The sequence below is a fragment of the Typopeltis vanoorti genome, chromosome 18 (genome assembly GCF_054136105.1).
Source record: "Typopeltis vanoorti isolate ZY-2024b chromosome 18, IOZ_Tvanoo_1.0, whole genome shotgun sequence".
NCBI lineage: Eukaryota > Metazoa > Arthropoda > Arachnida > Uropygi > Thelyphonidae > Typopeltis > Typopeltis vanoorti.
Window position 1 is genome coordinate 1,545,535 of NC_143566.1, and position 20,251 is coordinate 1,565,785.

The 20,251-nt window shown below is 34.8% G+C and overlaps 1 protein-coding gene across 2 annotated transcripts in view; it reads right to left on the reverse strand.

The window, feature by feature from the left end:
* Window positions 1–20,251, reverse strand: part of CenB1A (Centaurin beta 1A) — a 627,189-nt gene that overhangs the window by 337,741 nt on the left and 269,197 nt on the right. For both annotated transcript variants that reach the window (XM_090408048.1, XM_090408046.1), the window contains one exon: window positions 10,015–10,124. In XM_090408048.1, coding sequence (XP_090264174.1) covers window positions 10,015–10,124 — 110 coding nt within the window. The remainder of the gene's footprint in view (window positions 1–10,014; window positions 10,125–20,251) is intronic.

The window sequence follows — 20,251 nt, forward strand, 5'->3', positions numbered from 1 at the left end:
GAACTTGACATTGTCAGCATCCAGGAATGTGTTAGCAGAGCTAATCTCAGGTGATACGGTCACTTAAACAGAATGGGCGAAGAAAGATTAGCAAAACAAATGTTCTCTGCCAGGTTGGCAGCAAAACGACCCAGAGGAAGACAAAGATATAGGTGGATTGATACAGTACAAAGTGCCTTAGACGATAGAAATATAAGATCTGATAATGTTGGAGTCTTGACAAGTAACAGACTGATTTGGAGGAAAATTGTAGATAGGAAGTTAGTAATAATGTAATTTTTTTTCATGTAGTACTATCATATCCTGTATACCCCCCTTGAGGATACATGGCAGGAATTTGATGATGATGAAGTCTCCCATTACGATTTCTCTTTTTGCACTCATCTCGACTATTTGGTGATGTATTTCTTCATCACTAGCAACCGATCCATCAGGTCTGTAACAACACCCTGCTATGTAATTGTTCTTGTTAGATTCCACCTCATGGCAAAAGGCTTCAAACTCACTGCCACATGAAATACTGTTAGTATTAGTATTACCATCACTGGTCTCAACTTTAACTGGATTCAAGTCATCATAGAGAATCTTAAAATCCTTAAAACTCCTTACATTAACAACACATTCTGGTAATGAGTTCCAATCATTGAGAATTCTCTACGTAAAAAATCTACTCCTCACACTCCTCTTCACCACACTTTTATATAACTTCCAGGGAACTCTGAAATCCACATTTCTTCAACTTCTCTCCATAGCTAGCATTCTAAAGTCCCAACATTGTCTTAGTCACTTGTCTCTGAATCCTCTCCAATGTTTCCACATTACACCACACTGAAAATCAGGTGACCAGAATTGGGAACAATAGTCCAAGTGTAGTCTGAACAGTGCTTTATACAGCGGCACAACCACTTCCTTATCCCTACATGTTAGAGTACTTCTTATCATAAGAGCACTACGATGTGAAGCCTTTGCAACACTAGCAATATGCCTTCTAAACTTCAGTCTACTGTCAACTATCACTCCCAAATCTCTAATCTCATCCACTTCTTGCAATACGGCACCATTGATATAGTACACAGCCTCATATTTCTGCACTCCAAAATGCAACACCTTGCATTTATTGATATTAAAACTACAACCCCACTCTTTTGTCCAAGTAAAAAGTCTATTCAAATCTTCCTGAAGGGGATTAAACATCAGCAGTGCTACTTATAATTTTTCCCAACTTTGCATCATCAGCAAATAACTGATGATCCCCAGTCAGTCCACATGATATATCGTTTAGAAACAAGTTGAACAGCAGGGACTCAAGAACAGAACTCTGGGGCATGACACTGGTTACCCTCCTTTTTGAGACACTGTTCCATCATACACAACTGGCTGGTATCGTTCAGAAAGCCAATCTGTGATCCATCTAACCAATATACTATCTATTCCCATCCTCTGCAGCTTGTACATCAACTTATCATGTGGTAATCTATCAAACTTTAGCAAAGTCTAAGAATATCACTGTATATGATTCTCCCTTATCTAATGCACTTGTCACCTTATCATAAAATGCAAGTAAATTACTAAAACAGGACCTACCCTTTTCAAATCCATGCTGGCCATCATAAAGAATGCTACGCCCATCAACTCAAGTCTGTATTCTATTCCTTACCAAAAATCTCCAACACCTTGACTACAACCGCAGTTGTACAGACTAGCCTATAGTAGGAGACTTCTGTCTCAGAACCATGCTGTGGAGTGATACTATTTTGGTTTCTTTCCACTCCTTGGGATCCCTACCTACTGCCAGACTTCCCCTTCTTGGGAAAGGTACCCAAGAAGGGGGAAGGAGGGTAAGATAGTGCCATTGCATAAGGATGGTAGGATACTGGATGTGACCAACTATAGACCAGTTTATGTTTCAGTAGTTAAGATCTTGGAAAAATTAGTGAGGGATCATATACAGCATTGGGAAAATGAGGGTAATGTTATCTGTGAAAGTCGATATGGATTTGTTAAGGAGTGCTCTTGCTTTAGTAACATGATTGCCTAAATTAAACATACAAACTTATTGTTTTAATACTGACCATATGTAACGTACAAACATCTTACATTCCTTGCCTACCAGTTTCACTAGCAAACTGGTAGGCAAGGAATCTAGCTTTTTCAAGGTGTAACGGAAAAGCAGAAAAAAACTAGTAAATGCAAATTGAAAAAAAAAAAACAGAAAAAACGTTGTAAACAATCTAGTAGCTAAGGTTACACATTCGCGTGACAGAGACTGAGAGGACTTATTGTTCTTATTCATTATCACGCATGCATGTTTGTTGTAAATGCATAATGTGATTACTGGCTAGCTGTAGTTCAGATGGATTTAGAGAGAGAGAGGATCAGGTTTTTCCATGAACTGTTCAGAATAGCACCCTGTTTCTGTTGAGTTTCCACCGGCTATGTCATTGATTTGGTCTCCTTATGATAGAAAGGCAATCCTCAACTTGAAGAAAAACAAAGATATTATCATTACCAAGGCTGATAAGGGAAATTCAACAGTTCTGCTTAACTTTAAAGACTTTCATGATAAGTTAAACGTATTACTATCAGACAACTCTACCTATAAGATCCTAGACAGAGACCCCACCATAAAAAATCATAATGAAACAAACCAACTAATCAGAAATTGTAACATTTGGCCAGAAGAAGTGAAGAGAACACTGAAATCCTCACATCCCATCACTCCCAGACTATATGGGACACCTAAAATACATAAAAAGGATATACCTCTTCATCCACTCGTTGATGGAAGGTCATCCCCAACTTACCTTTTGGCCAAGCATCTTGCAAACTTATTAAATAATAAAATAAGATCAACAGAATCCTATATCAAGAATAGTCAGCACTTTGTAAATAAACTCCAAACCATTAAGATTGCACCAACAGACATGCTAGCCAGTCTAGATGTTGTATCCCTTTTCACCAATGTACCAGTAGAAGAGGTAATAAACAGCATTCAAGACCACTTTCCTCTAGAGATCACACAGATGTTTAAACACTGCCTTCAGTCTAATTTCTTCAAGGTTAACAACACTATATACCAACAATTAGAAGGCCTAGCAATGGGAAGCCCGCTATCACCATCTTGTGCAGACCTTTTCATGGAAGAACTTTAAAAAGAAATTCTCTCCACAATCTCCCCTAGACCATTTACATGGTGGAGATATGTAGATGATATTTTCATTGAAAGTTTATTTTTCACTTGGTTAGAGTATAATAAATTTAGTTTAATCCTTTATCCAAGTGTGAGCAAACAAAGTTTGCGCCTGAAAGTATCTTCAGGACTGGGGTAAGGTGGTACAACACCAGGGCACTCACTCCTTGCAAAGGAGTGCCCTGGTGTTGTACCAGAAATCAAGGTACTATAGAACAAACTACAAACTATATTCTGAACAGTTCGTGGAAAAACCTGATCCTCTCTCTAAATCCATCTGAACTACAGCTAGCCAGTAATCACATTACCCCTTTACAACAAACAGGCATGCATGATAATGAATAAGAACAATAAGTCCTCTCAGTCTCTGTCACGCGAACGTGTAACCTTAGCTACTAGATTGTTTATGTTTTTTTATTCTAATAGAAATTAGAATTCTATAATTTTTTAGAATTCTAAAAAATTCTATAATTTTATAGAATTCTATAATAAATTATAGAATTTTTTATAATAAATTCTATAATTTATTATAAAAAACTATAATAAATTGTAGTTTTTTATAAAAAAATTAATTTATAGTTTTTTATAAATTACATTTACTAGTAATTTATAAAAAACTAGTAAATGCAAATTGAAATTCCTTTCAATTTGCATTTACTAGTTTTTTTATGCTTTTCCGTTACGCCTTGAAAAAGATAGACAGTTTACTAGCAAAACTGGTAGGCAAAGAATGTAAGATGTTTGTATGCATTACATATGATCAGTATTAAAACAATAAGTTTGTATGTTTAATATGATTGCCTTTTATAATAAAGTGAAAAGCGCTGTTGATGAGGGAAAGCCATATGACAGGATACCACATGATAAGCTGATATTTAAGTAGCAGCCTATGCAGATGTCAGGTTAGTGAATTGGTTTCAGGACTAGCCATCTGATAGGTATCAGACAGTTATGTATGGGAGAGCAATATCAAGGAAGCAGAAGGTTACAAGTGGAGTTCCACAGGCTTCAGTACTAGAACCTGTATTGTTTAACCTTTATATCAGTGACATTGTCAATGGACTGCAGGGTGATATTCAGTTGTTTCCAGAAGCTGGGAAAGGTTATTAGTAACAGTGCAGATGTGGTATCCCTGCAAGAGGATTTGAATAAACTATGAATGAGTGGAGGGAGAGGGGGGGGGGGGTAAGAAGTTAATTCAGCTAAATGTAGTCTTAAAGTTTGGGATATATCGATGTCTGTAACAATTGTCTTGTGAACGGTTTTGAAAATAAACGATTTTAAATATCAGCAGAATAAATAGGTGGGTCCTTCCCCCCCCCCCCCCCCCAAAAAAAAGCCAAACGTTCATGCAACACATTTGCATCTATATTTTTTAAAAAATTATTATTAAAATATTTCTTTCTTAAACGATTGCATCAAATAATTTATAAGTTTTTGATAATAAAAGTGAAATTGTGATTATTATAAATTAAGAAATTATTTCAATATAAATACTGCAAAAAGAAATATTGGTATTTCTATTTATGATATAATTAAAAACAAAACAAGATATTGCTGATGTATTATGCACTACTGCTTGAGGCTCTTTAATGTGACTTCTGAAGAAGCCGTACTTGTTTCTCAATAGCAGCAAAAGTAATCTAAGGTTTTTTCTTCTTTACCTCCTCCTCTTCTGTCTAAGATGGCTGAGTCTTCTCTTGAGCAGGATCTTCCAGTCTTCTCTATTCCTTGCTGTTCGAAAAAGTTCCTTATATGTTCTGCATCCCGAGATGTTCTTTATTAATTTATTATTATTATTGCATAACAGCTACAGGGAGTCCAAAGACTCATCAAGGGAGAGCACCTGCTCTACAACTCTCCGTCTCTATCATTCCACTACCTTCATAATCTACACCAGTGCCGACCACCACCACTAAATTCACAGACAATCACAAACCTTAATGCCCACGGCGGGATTCGAACCCGTAGCCTTTTGGCTAGAGAGCGGATACACTAACAACTCGGCCAATCAGGCCAGCTAATATATTGCTGATGTATTATGCACTACTGCTTGAGGCTCTTTAATGCGACTTCTGATGAAGTCGTACTTGTTTCTCAATAGCAGCAAAAGTAATCTAAGGTTTTTTCTTCTTTACCTCCTCCTTCTTCTCTTCTCTTGAGATGGTTGAATTTCAACCATGTAATTCTTGGTCTTCCGTTTTCGGTTGGAAAAGTAATGATTAGGATGTTAGGAAGTCTGTCTGCATCCATGCATACAGTGTGGCCAAACCATCTCAGTTGTTTTTTTCTAATTTTTTCTATTATTGTTCTTTTTATACAATAATTCTTGTCTGATTGTGCTGTTTGTTTTCTTTCTATCCAACATGTTCTATTTATTTTTCTTAACATATCTTATCAAATGCCAGCAGTTTTTTCTCCTCTCTTTTCTTAACTTTCCACACTTCTGCTCCATAGTTGATTGCTGTTATAATTATTATTATTGATTCATATAATTTGATTTTGGCTTGCTTAGATATCTTGTTTGTTTACCAGATTTTCTGTAATTTTCCCATGGTGATCCATCCTACCGCTATTCTATGTTTGATTGTTTCAAGTTCATCTATTGTTTCTGTTAGTTTTGATCCAAGATATATGAAGTTGTCTACTTGTTCTCCATGTAGGGTGGCCGAGATGGTAGTTCTGTTCTTCCCCATTTTCATCACTTTTGTCTTTTGTATATTTATTGTCGTGTCATATGTTTTACAGATTTCGTTTAGCTTGTTTATCATGTATGTAGTTCATTTGGGGTTCTTGCAATAAGGACAAGATCATTCGCATGTGATATTATTTATGTTTAAATCACTGACAGTGATTCCAGGCTCATTGTCTATTGTCTTCTTTACAACTTCATCTAGATATACATTGAATAGGCATGGGGATGATGGGCATCCTTGCATTACTCCTTTTTGGATCTCTTTTTGGGTTCTGTTGTGAGTGTGTCCATTTTGATTATTGCATTTGTCTTAGAGTAATATTTTATCAGAAACTGTATTATATATTTGTCTATTGCTTTTCTAGTAGAACTTTAAGAAGGATTTCTCGGTTGATGCTATCGAAAGCTTGTTTAAAGTCCACAAAACAATAATATAGTTTTTTATGGTCTTCCCAGCTGAGCTCTGCTAGTTGGTGTGCAATGTGAAAGTTTGGCCTATTGTTGAATAGTTTCCTCGGAAACCAGCTTGTTCTATGCCTATCAGTTCTTCATAGGTGTTTTTTAATCTATTTTGTATAATTCTTACGAATATTTTATAGATGTGGGAGAGTAAATTGTCTGCGCGGTTAGCCTAGTGGCTTTGCACTTCACAACCATATGCCTGGGGAAGGAGTGTCCTAGGTTCGATTCCCGTCGGAGACGCGAGGAGCTGAAGGATCTTCCTCAGCCATAGCCAAGTTATCCAGTCTTGGGCGCAGGCAGTAGGGTTTTTTCCGCCAGTTTATCTGGCGTTTTTCATCCCGCAAGCAGGCAAAACGGCCCCATGAACACACAGGGATACAGCCAAGAATACCTTGAGGCATAGGAGTGACCATTCTATCCTCGTATTTCGGTTATGAAATCCAAGCATGCTTGGAAGGTTGTGGGCCTTAAAGGCCTGTTAAAGCCATTGGGATAGATAGGATAGGAGAGTAAATTGATTGGTCTATAATTTCTGCAGTCTTTTTTGTCTCCTTTCTTGTATATTGGGATGATCTTTCCAGTTCTCCAGTCATCTGGCATCTCTCCTGTTTGTAGTATTTTATTGAATAGGATTGTTAAATATTCTATTGATGTGCTGCCTCCATATGACCACAGTTCTTTACCACCAGCTGAGAAAATTATTGTCTAGTATTTCTAAGACAAAACTTGCTTCCAGCAGCAGTAAAAGTAGTCATCTTTGACTTTTTTTTAAAAAAAAAAAAACTAACATTACTGCACTTTTTTTTTGTGACATAGGTGTAAAGGATTTTTATAAGGTGAAAATAAAGAATAATATTTTTAAACTTGGAATAATGTCAACAGACAGCTCAACAAATGATTATTAAATTTATAGTATAACCTGGTTATACTATAAATTAAAGACGGCAAGAAATTATATTCTTGGTTTATTCCTTTATCCAAGTGTAAGCAAATAAACACCTCAAGTATTTTCAGGAAAGGGTAACTTGCATATAGAAGCTAATGACTTCAAATCACTTCCCTTAGTATCCCATAATGCAAAGCACATATCCTTACAGACATATATAATACTATGCATTGTGGGAGGGGTCACTACCCTGACAGGTTTTGACTTTTATTGAGATCACATCAGTGGGAATTAGGCCCAGAGGTGATAATGAAGAAATCATATTTCAATATATGAATAGCCAAAAGATGTCACACTTTATTAATAAAATACTCTGGATTAGAGAAAGCGGTTGGAAGTTTTTCCACTTGGTAATACTACAAATTAAAGATGCCAAGAAATTATATTCTTGGTTTAATCCTTTTGGTAATAAGGTTTGACATCATTTGACTACTTGTGCATGGATAATATACGACTTCTGCATTATTTCAACCTTGGTATCTCTTCTAGATCTAGCTGCAACTGATGAGACCTCAATAAAAGTAAAAACTGGTCTTGGTAGTGGCCCTGCCCATAAAGCACAGCATTAAACATGTCTGAAAGGGTATGTGCCTGGCATTATGGAATATTAAGGCAAATGTTGTGAAGTCATTAGTCTTTATATACAAGTTGTTCTGTCCTGAAAATACTTTCAGTGCAAACTTTTTTTTGCTTACACCTAGATAATGGATTAAACCAAGAATATAATTAAACAACTGAGCGCCCATTTTGTTAAAAGCTATCAACTTGGTGTATGCGACATTGAGCTCACTGCTACTACTTCACTGGATGAAGAAACTCAGGTGTATGAGGACGAGTTATTAGAGCTGTTGCATAAACTGAATGAGTATTGACACTAAACACAACATCCAGTGGGATGAAGCTCATCTTCTTCATAGATGAAAGTTTAAATATGAACGCCTTTTTAAAGAAAGTTGCAAAGCCCTTTTACATCGGCCAAATCTGAATTGGAACGATTGTCTCTCTCTCCCAAAAGTTTGGGAGATTCTTATCTTATGTAATCATTAAAAATAGTTTTTACTAATATTTTTAATAATATTATTTATTAATATTAATTTCTAGCATACAGCAACAGTTTTTAATTGGTAAACCACCGACTGCTGTATGTACTTTGTATTCCATTCCTTTGATTTGCTTGTTTCTACACACTGATGATGTACTGTTATTTTCAGTATGAAATATCTGTACTTTCATTTCATTAAAGTTAATTACTGTAGTTATCATGTAATTTATTATATTAATGGATAAAGCAAACTGTGAACTGAAAATTTTAAAGAACTGAAATTTAAAGGGAAAAAAAACATTACATACATGACAGTGTGCTCTATCAAGACAGAAATACAATCAAATATTAGGACCTGAATGAAATTTTTCAGAAAAACATTGGTAAAAAATAATAATAACAATAGAAGGGAATTGAGATCTAAGAAAAATTTTAAATAATAAAATAGTATGACATGAATTACATGTGCAAATGGAGTGTTAAGACAAGCAAATCAACCTGTCTTGGATATTAGCATATCCAGGACAGGTTGATCTGCATATCTTAACACTCCATCAACATACCTATAATTCATGTCATGCATATATGACTCATCTGATCATGAATTATTAGTATGATACCAGTCTCATTCAGAAGTGGCAGAGTTTTACATCCAACAAACAGATAAATTTGCCAGAAGAATATGTTACACTGGTCTCATTTCTAAACAACAACAGTAGTTTGATACATATGCCTTCCTGACAGTCATTTACTAAGCTAACAATATATTACAATGATGCTGTTTATTACTGATTATGTATATTTTGCACACAAATTGTTCTTTAAGTTCTCATCAGTATATTATTATGACTAGAGATTATACAATGACATGTAATTTGTTCTGCCCCCCGCAGCAACTTAGGGAACACATATACCACAAATGCAAATTCTTGCAAATACCTTAAATGTGCTAATCATTCACACATAATTCATGTGTCATAATTAACTTTGCACTGTTTTTAGTAATTTATATATACTAAACAAATATTTAGTACAATACATTGAAATAAACATATCCTCCCCCTCATATAGTTTTTGGTGTCAATGGAAGAAGTACAAGCAATAATTTGTGGAATGCCCATGCAATATACAAACAGAAAGTATGAAATTATTTGTTCCCGTCTGTCACAAATATGGTAAGTTCATTCTGAGCAGATATCACTCATAATTCAGCTCCAAATTCAAAGAAAAATTTCTGATTTTTCTCTACTTCTAGTCCATTCAGTTCCTCCTCTCTAAGTGTTCTTTGGAATGCTGCATTTCGTATGTACTTCTTTCTTCTCTCTCTTCCTGACTGATTCACCTTATTACTTTACGATATCTTGAACAATCTTCAATGATTATGATCATCATTAAAAAAAGTAATATACGAAATTAAATTTTGAAAGAAAAATATACATTTTGGTAATTTAACAGATTTTCAAACCAACTGGATAACAAATTTTATGAATTTAAATGTCAAAGTTAAAAGTTAATTTATATTGGTAATACATGTATTCAGTTTTAGAAAAAGACAGCTGAAAATTAAAATTTAGACAGTATACAGCACATGAATTGTAATGTTGAAAATATATGTGTGGATCAACCTTGACTACATTCATCAAATTATATTTTAAAATCAAAGTTTGTATGGAACTTGCCTATTCCAAGTCTTGAAGGCATTTGAAGTTCGTTTGAAAAGATAGCCCTCTAGCTTAACATCACTACCATTATTTCCACTCAGAACTTCAGTGAATTTAGGAATTATATCCTATAGAGGCAAGAAAAAAATCAGTAAAAATAATGGGATGAAGAATTTTTTTTTTATATAAATATGCTACTCAAATATGATTTATATAGAAAAAAAGAAAGGATTGTTTAGAGTAAACATTACGTTTTGTTAATATCAACATATGTAATAATAATTAGAACTGGTTTCAGGTGATATTATATATAAAATGAATAAAGCTATAAAATCACAGGATTTATAAATGACTTAGGAATGACTCTAAATAAAATTTATGGCAGTTAATCTATGCAGTACATACACATTAAGGGAAACCAAAATTAAATTATATTCCAAATGGTATCGCATTCTTATATACTAATGAATGTAGTTCAATGAATATGTTCATCTTATTTAAATTATTAATTTCAGAAATTAGCCATATACTCTTGTGAACTTCTATGTATTGGTTAATGTTCATGATACCGAAGTCCATTATGGTAATCACAGTGTTGAAAAGAGTGGTGAGGTAAAAGGGAATGTTATTATTTATTAGGGAAGATTAAGAACTATCAGATCAAAGATTATTTGAATTCTTATTTGGGACAGGAATATGAGCTTGTGTGGTGCATTATACATATGGAGCACATACAGATGAAGGCAGGAGTAGTAATATCATTATAGGATGGAGTTAAAGGCAGAAGGAATACATGAAATACCCGCAGAATTCCTGAAACAACTTCAGAAGAAAGGAACTGAAGAAATAACCAAAATAATAAATTTAATTTATAACAAAGGAGAATTACCAAAAGATTTTATGACCTTAATATTTATACCTATACCAAAGAAAAGTAATGCAGTGAACTGCAAGGATTTTAGAACAATAAGCCTCATTTCCCATACATCAAAAATACTTATGAGAATCTTAACATGAAGAATTGCATTTAAGGTGGAAGAATTTCTTGGAAAAGATCAGTTTGGTTTCAGGAAGGGTAGGGGAACAAAAGATGCAACTGGACTGCTAAGAATAGTAAGTGAAAGAAGTTAATAAAGTGAATAAAGAAGTTAATATCTGTTATATAGATTTTGAAAAAGCTTTTAACTTTGTAACATGGGATAAAATGGTGGAAGTAATGGAAAAGATGTATACATTGGAAAGACAGAAAGCTAATTATTTCACTATATATGGGATAAACTGCCATGGTGAGAGACACATATGGTACAACAGAACCAGGTACCATTGGACAAGGAGTAAGAAAAGGCTGTTCTCTGTCACCAATTTTGTTTAACATGTATTCTGAAGCAATGTTAAAAGAAGCACTGGAGAATCCGGAAGAAGGAATAAAGATTGGAGGTAGACAGATATTTGCAATAAGATATGCAAATGACAAGACATTATTATCAAATACTGAAACAGGACTACAACATCTGCTGAACAGATTACTGGAATCCTGTATTAATTATGGAATGAAAATTAACATCAGAAAAACAAAGGTAATGAAAATAGCAAGGAAAGAGACAAATATGGATATCAGAATAAATGAGGAAAAATTTAATCAAGTAAAGACATTTAAACATCTAGGAAGTGTTATTTACAGTGGTGGAAAATGCAAAAGTGACATAAAAGCAAGAACAGAAATGGGAAAAGAGCCTTTAATAGAAAATGGAATTTATTCAGAAGTAAAATGGATAGAAACCTAAAGAAAAAACTAATAAAATATTATGTGTGGAGTGTTGCTCTCTATGCAACTGAAACTTGGACATTGAAGAAAGAAGAAATTAAGATTTTGGAAAGCTTTGAGATGTGGATTTGGAGAAGGATGGAAAAAATCAAATGGACAGATAAAATAATTAATCAAGAGGTCTTAAAAGAGTAGAAGAAGAAAGAAGTCTGTTAAGGAGGATAAAAAGAAGAAAGGGAAACTGGATCGGACATATTCTGAGAGGGAACGGAATCATCAGAGATGCCATGGAAGGAAAAATAGATGGAAAAAGACCCAGAGGAAGAGTAAGGAAAACAATGCTAGATGACATGCTGAATGGAGACAGGTATACAACCTTGAAAGAGAAGGATCAGAGCAGAAGAGAGTGGAAGAAAAGTTTTTGCTACTAAGAGAAGAACCTGTTCAATTGCAGAATACTCAAGAAGAAGAAGTTAGAGATAACATGGATTAGTGATGGACTATATTAATTATAAATCCTCTTTTCACAGTGATCACTGGACTTTGGAAGGGGGAGGAATTAAGATGAAGTGGGCACATGATAATTTTAAGCATCCCTCTCTCTCATCCTCTTCAATACAGTAGCAATTCTGTGTTGTGTTCACAAACTGTTCAATAGGTCCTCTGAACTTCAAATTTCTATCTACAGTAAACAATAACCCCAAGATCACATGCTTTCTCCACTTCTTCCAGAATAACTCCACCAACTGAGTATGGTAATTTTCGTAGACGAGATTATACGTTGGTTATGCATTACTAAATAACTTAAGGAATTGGCAACGTACATAAGAATATAAATAAAATTAAACTTTAATAAATATTTCCGATATTTCAGCAACATCACGTTGCCATCTTCAAAAGGAACTTACAAAAAAAAAGGCACATGCACGTAGGCACTACAACACAATAACTAAGAATGATGTGAGGAAGCTATTGTTCCTAAAAGTCTTGATGGTGCCCCCTAGTGGGCTAAGTAGGTATTCTTAGCTGTTGGGCTGAAGGTCTGCTGATCTAAGAATCCCAAATTTGGGGTAGTCTCATGCAACCATTTGTTGCGGTTTGGAGAGTTTCTTAGGGCTGAGGCTGATTCCATGAATAGTCTTTCAAACTGGAACTTGCTACTGTGTATTATAGTAGCTTTCTTCCACCGTATTCTGAGGCATGTATCCAGAGCATGGTCTGCAAGACCAGAGTGGCTGTAATTGTGAAACCGGATGTAGTCCTTATGTTCCGAAATTCTGATATTCACTATCCTGCCTGTTTGGCCAAAGTAAGACAGTTTACAGCTGCAAGGGACCTGGTATACACCAGGTAGGTCTAGGGGAAGCGGTTGGTCTTTAGTGGAGCGATAAGGGATGCAGATTTTCTGTATGGTCTGTAACAGGAGGTCAAGTCATGTTTTTTTTAAGATTTTGGTAATTTTTTCTGAAGTGCATTGCATGCATGGAATGGTGATGTATTTAGAGTAATCCTTGTTGTGAAGGGCAGAAAGGGGGTTGTGGTATACTGGTTTCAATATTTTTTGGATTTTTTTGGAGGGGTAGTCATTGGTGGAGAAAATGTTGAGGATGTGATTTAGTTCAGTGTTTAGGGCCTTGTTGTTTGAACAGATTAGTTTTGCCCTGTTGTACAGTGTCTTCACCAATCCATATTGATGTGAGGGGGGGGGGATTGTTGTTGAATGTACCTGCCTGTATGGGTGGGTTTTCTATAAACTGAGAAAACCAAGGTTCCATCAGGCTGGTGGGTGACTAGTGTGTCTAGGCTATTGTTTTCCTCTTTTTCCAGAGAGAGCTTGATTCTGGGGTGTTGGTTGTTTAAGTGTGTTAAGAAGGAGAGGAGTGTATCAGAGCCATGTGGCAAAATAGCGAACACATCATTGACGTAGCGAAGCCACATGGTTGGTTTTTGTGGGGAAGAGGCTAAGACTTTTTCTTCAAAGGTACAGGAACTACAGACCAAATAGCAAATATGAGATGGATGATGGAAAGAACAAGAGAATTTCAGAAGGAAGTATTCATCTGTTTTATTGATTATAAGAAGGCTTTTGATTGTGGGGATCGCAACAGACTATGGATAGTAACGAGATCAATGGTAATACCTGAACATCTAATTCTCTTGATAAGAGAGCTGACAACCAAGAAGCTTCAGTAAAAAAAGTCTTTGGAGAAACAGACAGTGTTTGAGTGGAAAAAGGGGCGTGGCAGGGTTGTATACACAAAAGAAAGATTTCGGTATTGCGACCACAGGTTTATTAAGATAAATAAAGATAAACAAACCCAACAAATTTCGTATGTCATTTGACTTACATCTTCAGGGGTTAAAGGTAACTAAAAGTTTAAACACAAGAAATGAGAAATTACTCAAAGTAGTCCATTAGATGTTGTTATGGCAGTCTAACTGTTCATCAAATTAAAAAATCCGAATGCAGAATCGATACATACGTTAATGCATGCTATGTTTGAACAATGGTGGATGTTGTCACGTTCTGTTGTTCACGTTCACTCTGTCCGAGGTCTGACTTACGTATATTTTTTATGAATGCTGACCAAACGTGGTGTAGAATTAGGCCCTGATTTTTGTTGTATTGCATTGGGATTCTAAGCATATTTGCAGCTTCCTTAAATTTCCATGTGAAACAGTTTATTTCAATATAAGACATGTTTGTTTTATGCCAAAGTGCATTATGGCCAGTGGAGGTTCTGTGGAATGCTAGGCCTGATTTGTGTTCTCTCCTTTCTTGCACGTCTTTTTGATGTTCGTTCATACGAATATCCCCTGATCTTCCTGTCTAGTCTATGTAACGGATGCCACAGGAACAGTAAATTTTATAGACACCTGGTTTTTTAAAGGATGATGTGAAGGTTTTGGGGGCTGTAGAAATCTTGATATTTTTTCTAGTGGTAGAAAAGCTACTTTAATGTTATGCTTGTATAGTAATTTGGCCAATATGTCCATAACATTCTTGATTATGGTAGCTTAATTGTGTTCTTGAAATCTTGCTTTGGTGAGATGCTTGTAGGAGGTGTGTTAAGGATTTTCTTAATTGTCTTAGGTCCAAAACCATTTTTTGTGAGGATCTGGGTTAATGTAATTCTTCCTTCCTCTTTTCTTCTGCGCTGTAAATATTGTAAGCTCTATCCCTCAAAGTTTTTATTAAACCTATTTTTTGCATGGGGTGGTGGTGTAAGGCAGCATTAAGAAATCATCCTGTGTTGGTGGGTTTTCTATAAATGGAGAACTTAAAAGAACTCTACAATCAAAACACCCATTAGTTCCTAGAATATATGGAGTACCAAAAATACATAAGAAAGATACTCCTTTAAGTCCTTTCTTTTAGTGTTGCGCAGTGATCAGCATTCATTTTAGAAATTATGGACTGTACAACTGCGTTAAAAATAATTCTTTTAATATCCCGATGTTTCGATCTTCATATTAAGATCATTATCTGGAGTATATACAAATACACAAGCTGAGTTACATTACATACAATGAGTAAAGAAACAACGAATTTGATCACAGGTTATTCTACTGACATGACCTCTAGTGAAAAAAAAAAAATTAATTATTTAGAAATTACATCAAGCTAAATTCTATTTATGATAACATGAATAAACATTCTTTCTTACAGACAGTCTAAAATGAATACTCCTTTAAGACCGATAGTGGATGGAAGAGCCTCTCCAACCTCAAATCTGGCAAAACACCTCACTAACATGATTTTACCACACATAGGAAAAACAACATCATTCATTAAGAACAGTGTACATTTCATTGAGAAGGTAAAGGATATATACATAGAACCTTCAGACATCTTGGCTAGTTTGGATGTAGTCCACCTTTTTAGAAATGTTCCCAGAAATGAAACAGTGAATCTCCTTGAAAATCTTTTTCCACCAGACATTGTAGAACTATATAAACATTGCATAAAAAATATGTTCTTCATGTATCAAGACAAATTTTGTGAACAAAAAGAAGGACTGGCAATGGGCTCCTCCTCCCCCACATCCCCAGCTTTAGCAAACCTATATACACTCGGGTCTCTTTTTATGCGGATTTGAAGTCATACAGTATAGTCAGCGCCCACAGATACAAGACATTTCGACACTTCTGCGCATGTCAACAGAAGGAGAATCGAAATTTCGAAACATTCCGATAATAGGGTAATCCAGTGCTTCCCAAACGTTTACCAAGACGGAATACTTCACAAATCCTGAAATTTTCATGGAACACCTTGGTTATTTTGTAATGTATTAAATAACATGTTTGCTGCCACGCTCCTCGGGCATAGTTTGTTCCCGCATGCCAAGCGCTTTCACATCTTCAAGATCACTACGAGTAATCTCGTAGCTAGCTTATCAGATAGAATTTTGTTTCATACACCAACTACGAGTAATCTCGTATCACCCCACCTATATATTACATGCTGACGACTGTGTTTTTTATTGCGTCTAGTCTCTAAAAACCTTCAGTTTTGCCATGACCAGTAAAAGAAAACTTACTGATAAAGAATTAGAAGCTTACGCTAATATGAGCATTGATGAATTTGATGAATTCATCATCGCAAGTGGAAGAATAAGAGGGAAGTTCTTTCCTTTTCTAATATGTACAAATTTGAAATCGTTGAAGCAAAAAATCAGAATGGTAAAATTCAATTAAAAACAAATATCGTTAGGGACTATAATTTGGGTATGTCAGGCATCGATCGTTCTGATCAAATGCTTTCTTACCCTTAAAAGACAATTAGATGGCTAAAGAAATTGGCAATATGCATTTTTGATATATACATTCAAAATGCGCATAAATTTTATAATATAATTACTGGAATCACAATGATTGCGTTAAAATTTAGAGATCAATTTATCTCAGTTTTTGTTGGAATGGATGAGCTTACAGCATCACAGAATATAAGCAGGATTCAGGATCTTCATTATTTGGAAATTTTGCCACCTACAGAAAAAAAGAATCATCTGACAAAGCCATGCCAATTATGTACACGAAACAAACATCGACATGAAACAGGTTATTATTGTCCTGTTTGCCAGGAAAAACCACCATTGTGCATGGAAAATTGTTTTAAAGTGCATCATTTGTAATTTGAATAAATTGGTTTTTATTTTATTGATTTCATTTTAGTAATTTTATTAGTTTTAATTTGATTTACAAATTACTGGTTAACTCGTGCTTGGCATAGGAGGTCGGTAATCAACATACAAGTATATTCTTAGTTGGCTTCTGAGGCACATATATAATATACTATATTTTAGCTGAAATTATTTCCCTTCTAACAAGTCCCCAGACATGCTCTCCACTTTATTCACAAGCGAAGGGTCCAAATTAAAGTACTTATACTAAGGGTTAACTCATGCTTGGTATAGGAGATCGGTAATCGACATACAAGTATACTCATAGTTGACAGCGAACGTGTTAATACTTAATTGTTAATTGAGGTGATTTTTATTATTAATTAATAATTGATCATTAATTATTAATTAATTAAGCATCATTTAAACATAAACATCATTAAATTAATTTGTGCTGATTTTCATTGACATATCCCATTCTGATCACCAAAAATTTATAATATTATTATAAGTACTTATGAGTGAATGCAGACTTTTTCTCCAGTGTGCTGATAGTTTTCCCCTCCTTTTGTACATCCTGGAGATTGCTTGCAGGTGGATGAATCACTATCTGTTGCATTACAAACACCTTCAATAAGAGATTTCTTAACACCAAAATTAAACAAAGTCCCTTGTCTCTTATTCATATTAAAATTTAAATCTGCAGGCCTATTACTTTTAAAAAATCATGGCACTATGGTTTCGAAACAAGCACTTTCACCCTACAATACGAACTTCTGAAGGAAGTATTCAGTATTACTAGATCTTAGAACCGGTAACAGACTACCTTGATCTTCAATTTCAGTGGAAAAATTTTCTTTATACTTTCTTGCTGATTGGTCACTAACATTTGCAACACAGGTGTTATTTCGTTCAGTTTTGAGAACAGAAGATACGCCGCACATTGTTGTAATCGGCTTGCAGGCAATTTTTATGACCGGTCATAAACAGCGGTATTCCCTTTCCCGAATGTTGAAAGGTTTCAATGTGTGAAAATTAAGTATTAAATTAAGGAAGTATTCAGTATTACTAGATCTTAGAACCGGTAACAGACTACCTTGATCTTCAATTTCAGTGGAAAAATTTTCTTTATACTTTCTTGCTGATTGGTCACTAACATTTGCAACACAGATGTTATTTCGTTCAGTTTTGAGAACAGAAGATACGCCGCACATTGTTGTAATCGGCTTGCAGGCAATTTTTATGACCGGTCATAAACAGCGGTATTCCCTTTCCCGAATGTTGAAAGGTTTCAATGTGTGAAAATTAACGATAATTCATGAATACTTCCACGTTTAAAAATACATGGCTTGGTCATCACTAACATTTGCTACACAGATGTTATTTAGACGTACTGGGTCTGAGTTTTTCGACATATTCACAAATGTTATTCTCCTCAGAATATTTCCAGTATAACATATTTATTCATGAAAAATGCTTAGAATACTAAAATGACATATTCCAGGAGACTTCTCAGGCAACACTTATTCACCTTCTGCAGAATACAGTTTGGGAAACCCTGGGGTAATCAATCCGTATTGTGGGATGAGTTGTTTATTATTGCAGGGTGGAAAATTAACTTCTCATTTATGATCATTGTAGTTTTTAAAGTGGTAACTATTTTGCTTGTATAATAGTTGGAAAATTTTATCAATAAAGCATGTGATATCACGTGTTGTCGAGCAATTTGTTCATCGCCATTGTACATAATGAATAGCGTGTTGCAGCACATTCTGGAGTAACGTGATAACATGTAAGCAGTGAGTGTTCGTGAAGTTTAATTTTGCATGTGAGTAAGTGTGTCTTTTTATTATCGAAAGTATAAATTTTGCTAATTGTTATTTTAAAGATTTAATTTGGCCCATTGGAGATGAAATGAAATAAAATGAAAATTGCAATTTTAGATCGCTTAGCAAAAGGAAAGGGATCTACGGCGATTGGTAAACATTTTAATTTAGGCGAATCTACTATACGAGTAATTAAAAAGAGAATGAAGTTGCAATAAGAAAATCTGTCATTTCTGGCACAAAACTAAGTGCCCAATTATCATCGTACTCAAGAGATGCTTTATTAAAAAACACGGAACGAGCGCTCGTAAATTGGATTGAAGAATTAACTCAAAGAAGAATTCCTATAAGTGTTTATTTAATTAAACAAAAAGCACTTTGGTTTTATGAACAGATGAAGCAATTGGAGCCGTCTACTTCTGCTTCCCAGGCTGATAAAGAATTTTTGGCTAGCAAAGGATGGTTAACTGGGTTTTTAAAACGGAATGCACTTGATAACATGAAGATTACAGTTGTTACTTTATAGCAATGCATCAGGAGATCGAATGTTGAAACCCCTCCTAGTAAATCGATTTCTAAGACCACATGCTCTAAAAGCAAAGATCTAAAACAGCTGCCAGTACTTTGGATGGCTAATACAAAGGCCTGGGTAACAACTGCTGTATTTACTGAATGGTTCAATAATTGCTTTGTACCAGAAGTGAAAACATATATGAAGCAAAAAGCTCTAAATTTTAAAGTTTTATTAATTGTTGACAATGCACCAAGTCATCTGCATTTAGAACATCCAAATGTGCTGGTAGTGCTTTTTCCACCCAATACAATAAGCATTATTCAGCCATTAGATCAAGGCATAATTGCTACTTTTAAAAAAAATATTATGTTAAGCACACTTTTCAATTTATATCGGATAAACTAGAAAATGAATCATTAACAGTAACTGATGTTTGGAAAAAATTTTCTATTTTGGACTGCTTAAATCATGTTGCATCTGCTATCGCTGAAATAAGGCCACAAACTTTAAATGCCTGCTGGAAAGCAGCTTGGCCTGGATGTGTTGCAAACAGTGCAACCATGCAAATATCTACATTATAAGCTGAAATCATTACTTTGGCACATGAAATTGGTGGAGAAGGTTTTGATACATTTAGCCAGAACGATGTAGATGAATTGCTTGTGGATAATGCCTTAAGTGACGATGATATTACTGGATATCGATTAATTTTAGATATCGTCGAAGATCCAGAAAACGATAGTGAAGCGGAAGAAAAACCAGTCCCCCTCGCTGCAAATATAATTCGAGAAGGTCTTGAACTGTGCAATAAATTGTAATATTATTTTCTTGTAAATGACACAAATTCTGAATGAGTCTTTAAATTCCAATATAAGCTGAAGAATTGTATGTCTGGATATCGCGAGCTGTATTAAAAATTAGTGAAATCATCATCGCAAAGTTTAATCACTGATTACATTGTCAGAAGAAAAAACTCAGCACCAAACGAGGGTGAAGCTAATTCTCTGTTTGTGAAGAACCACTGCCT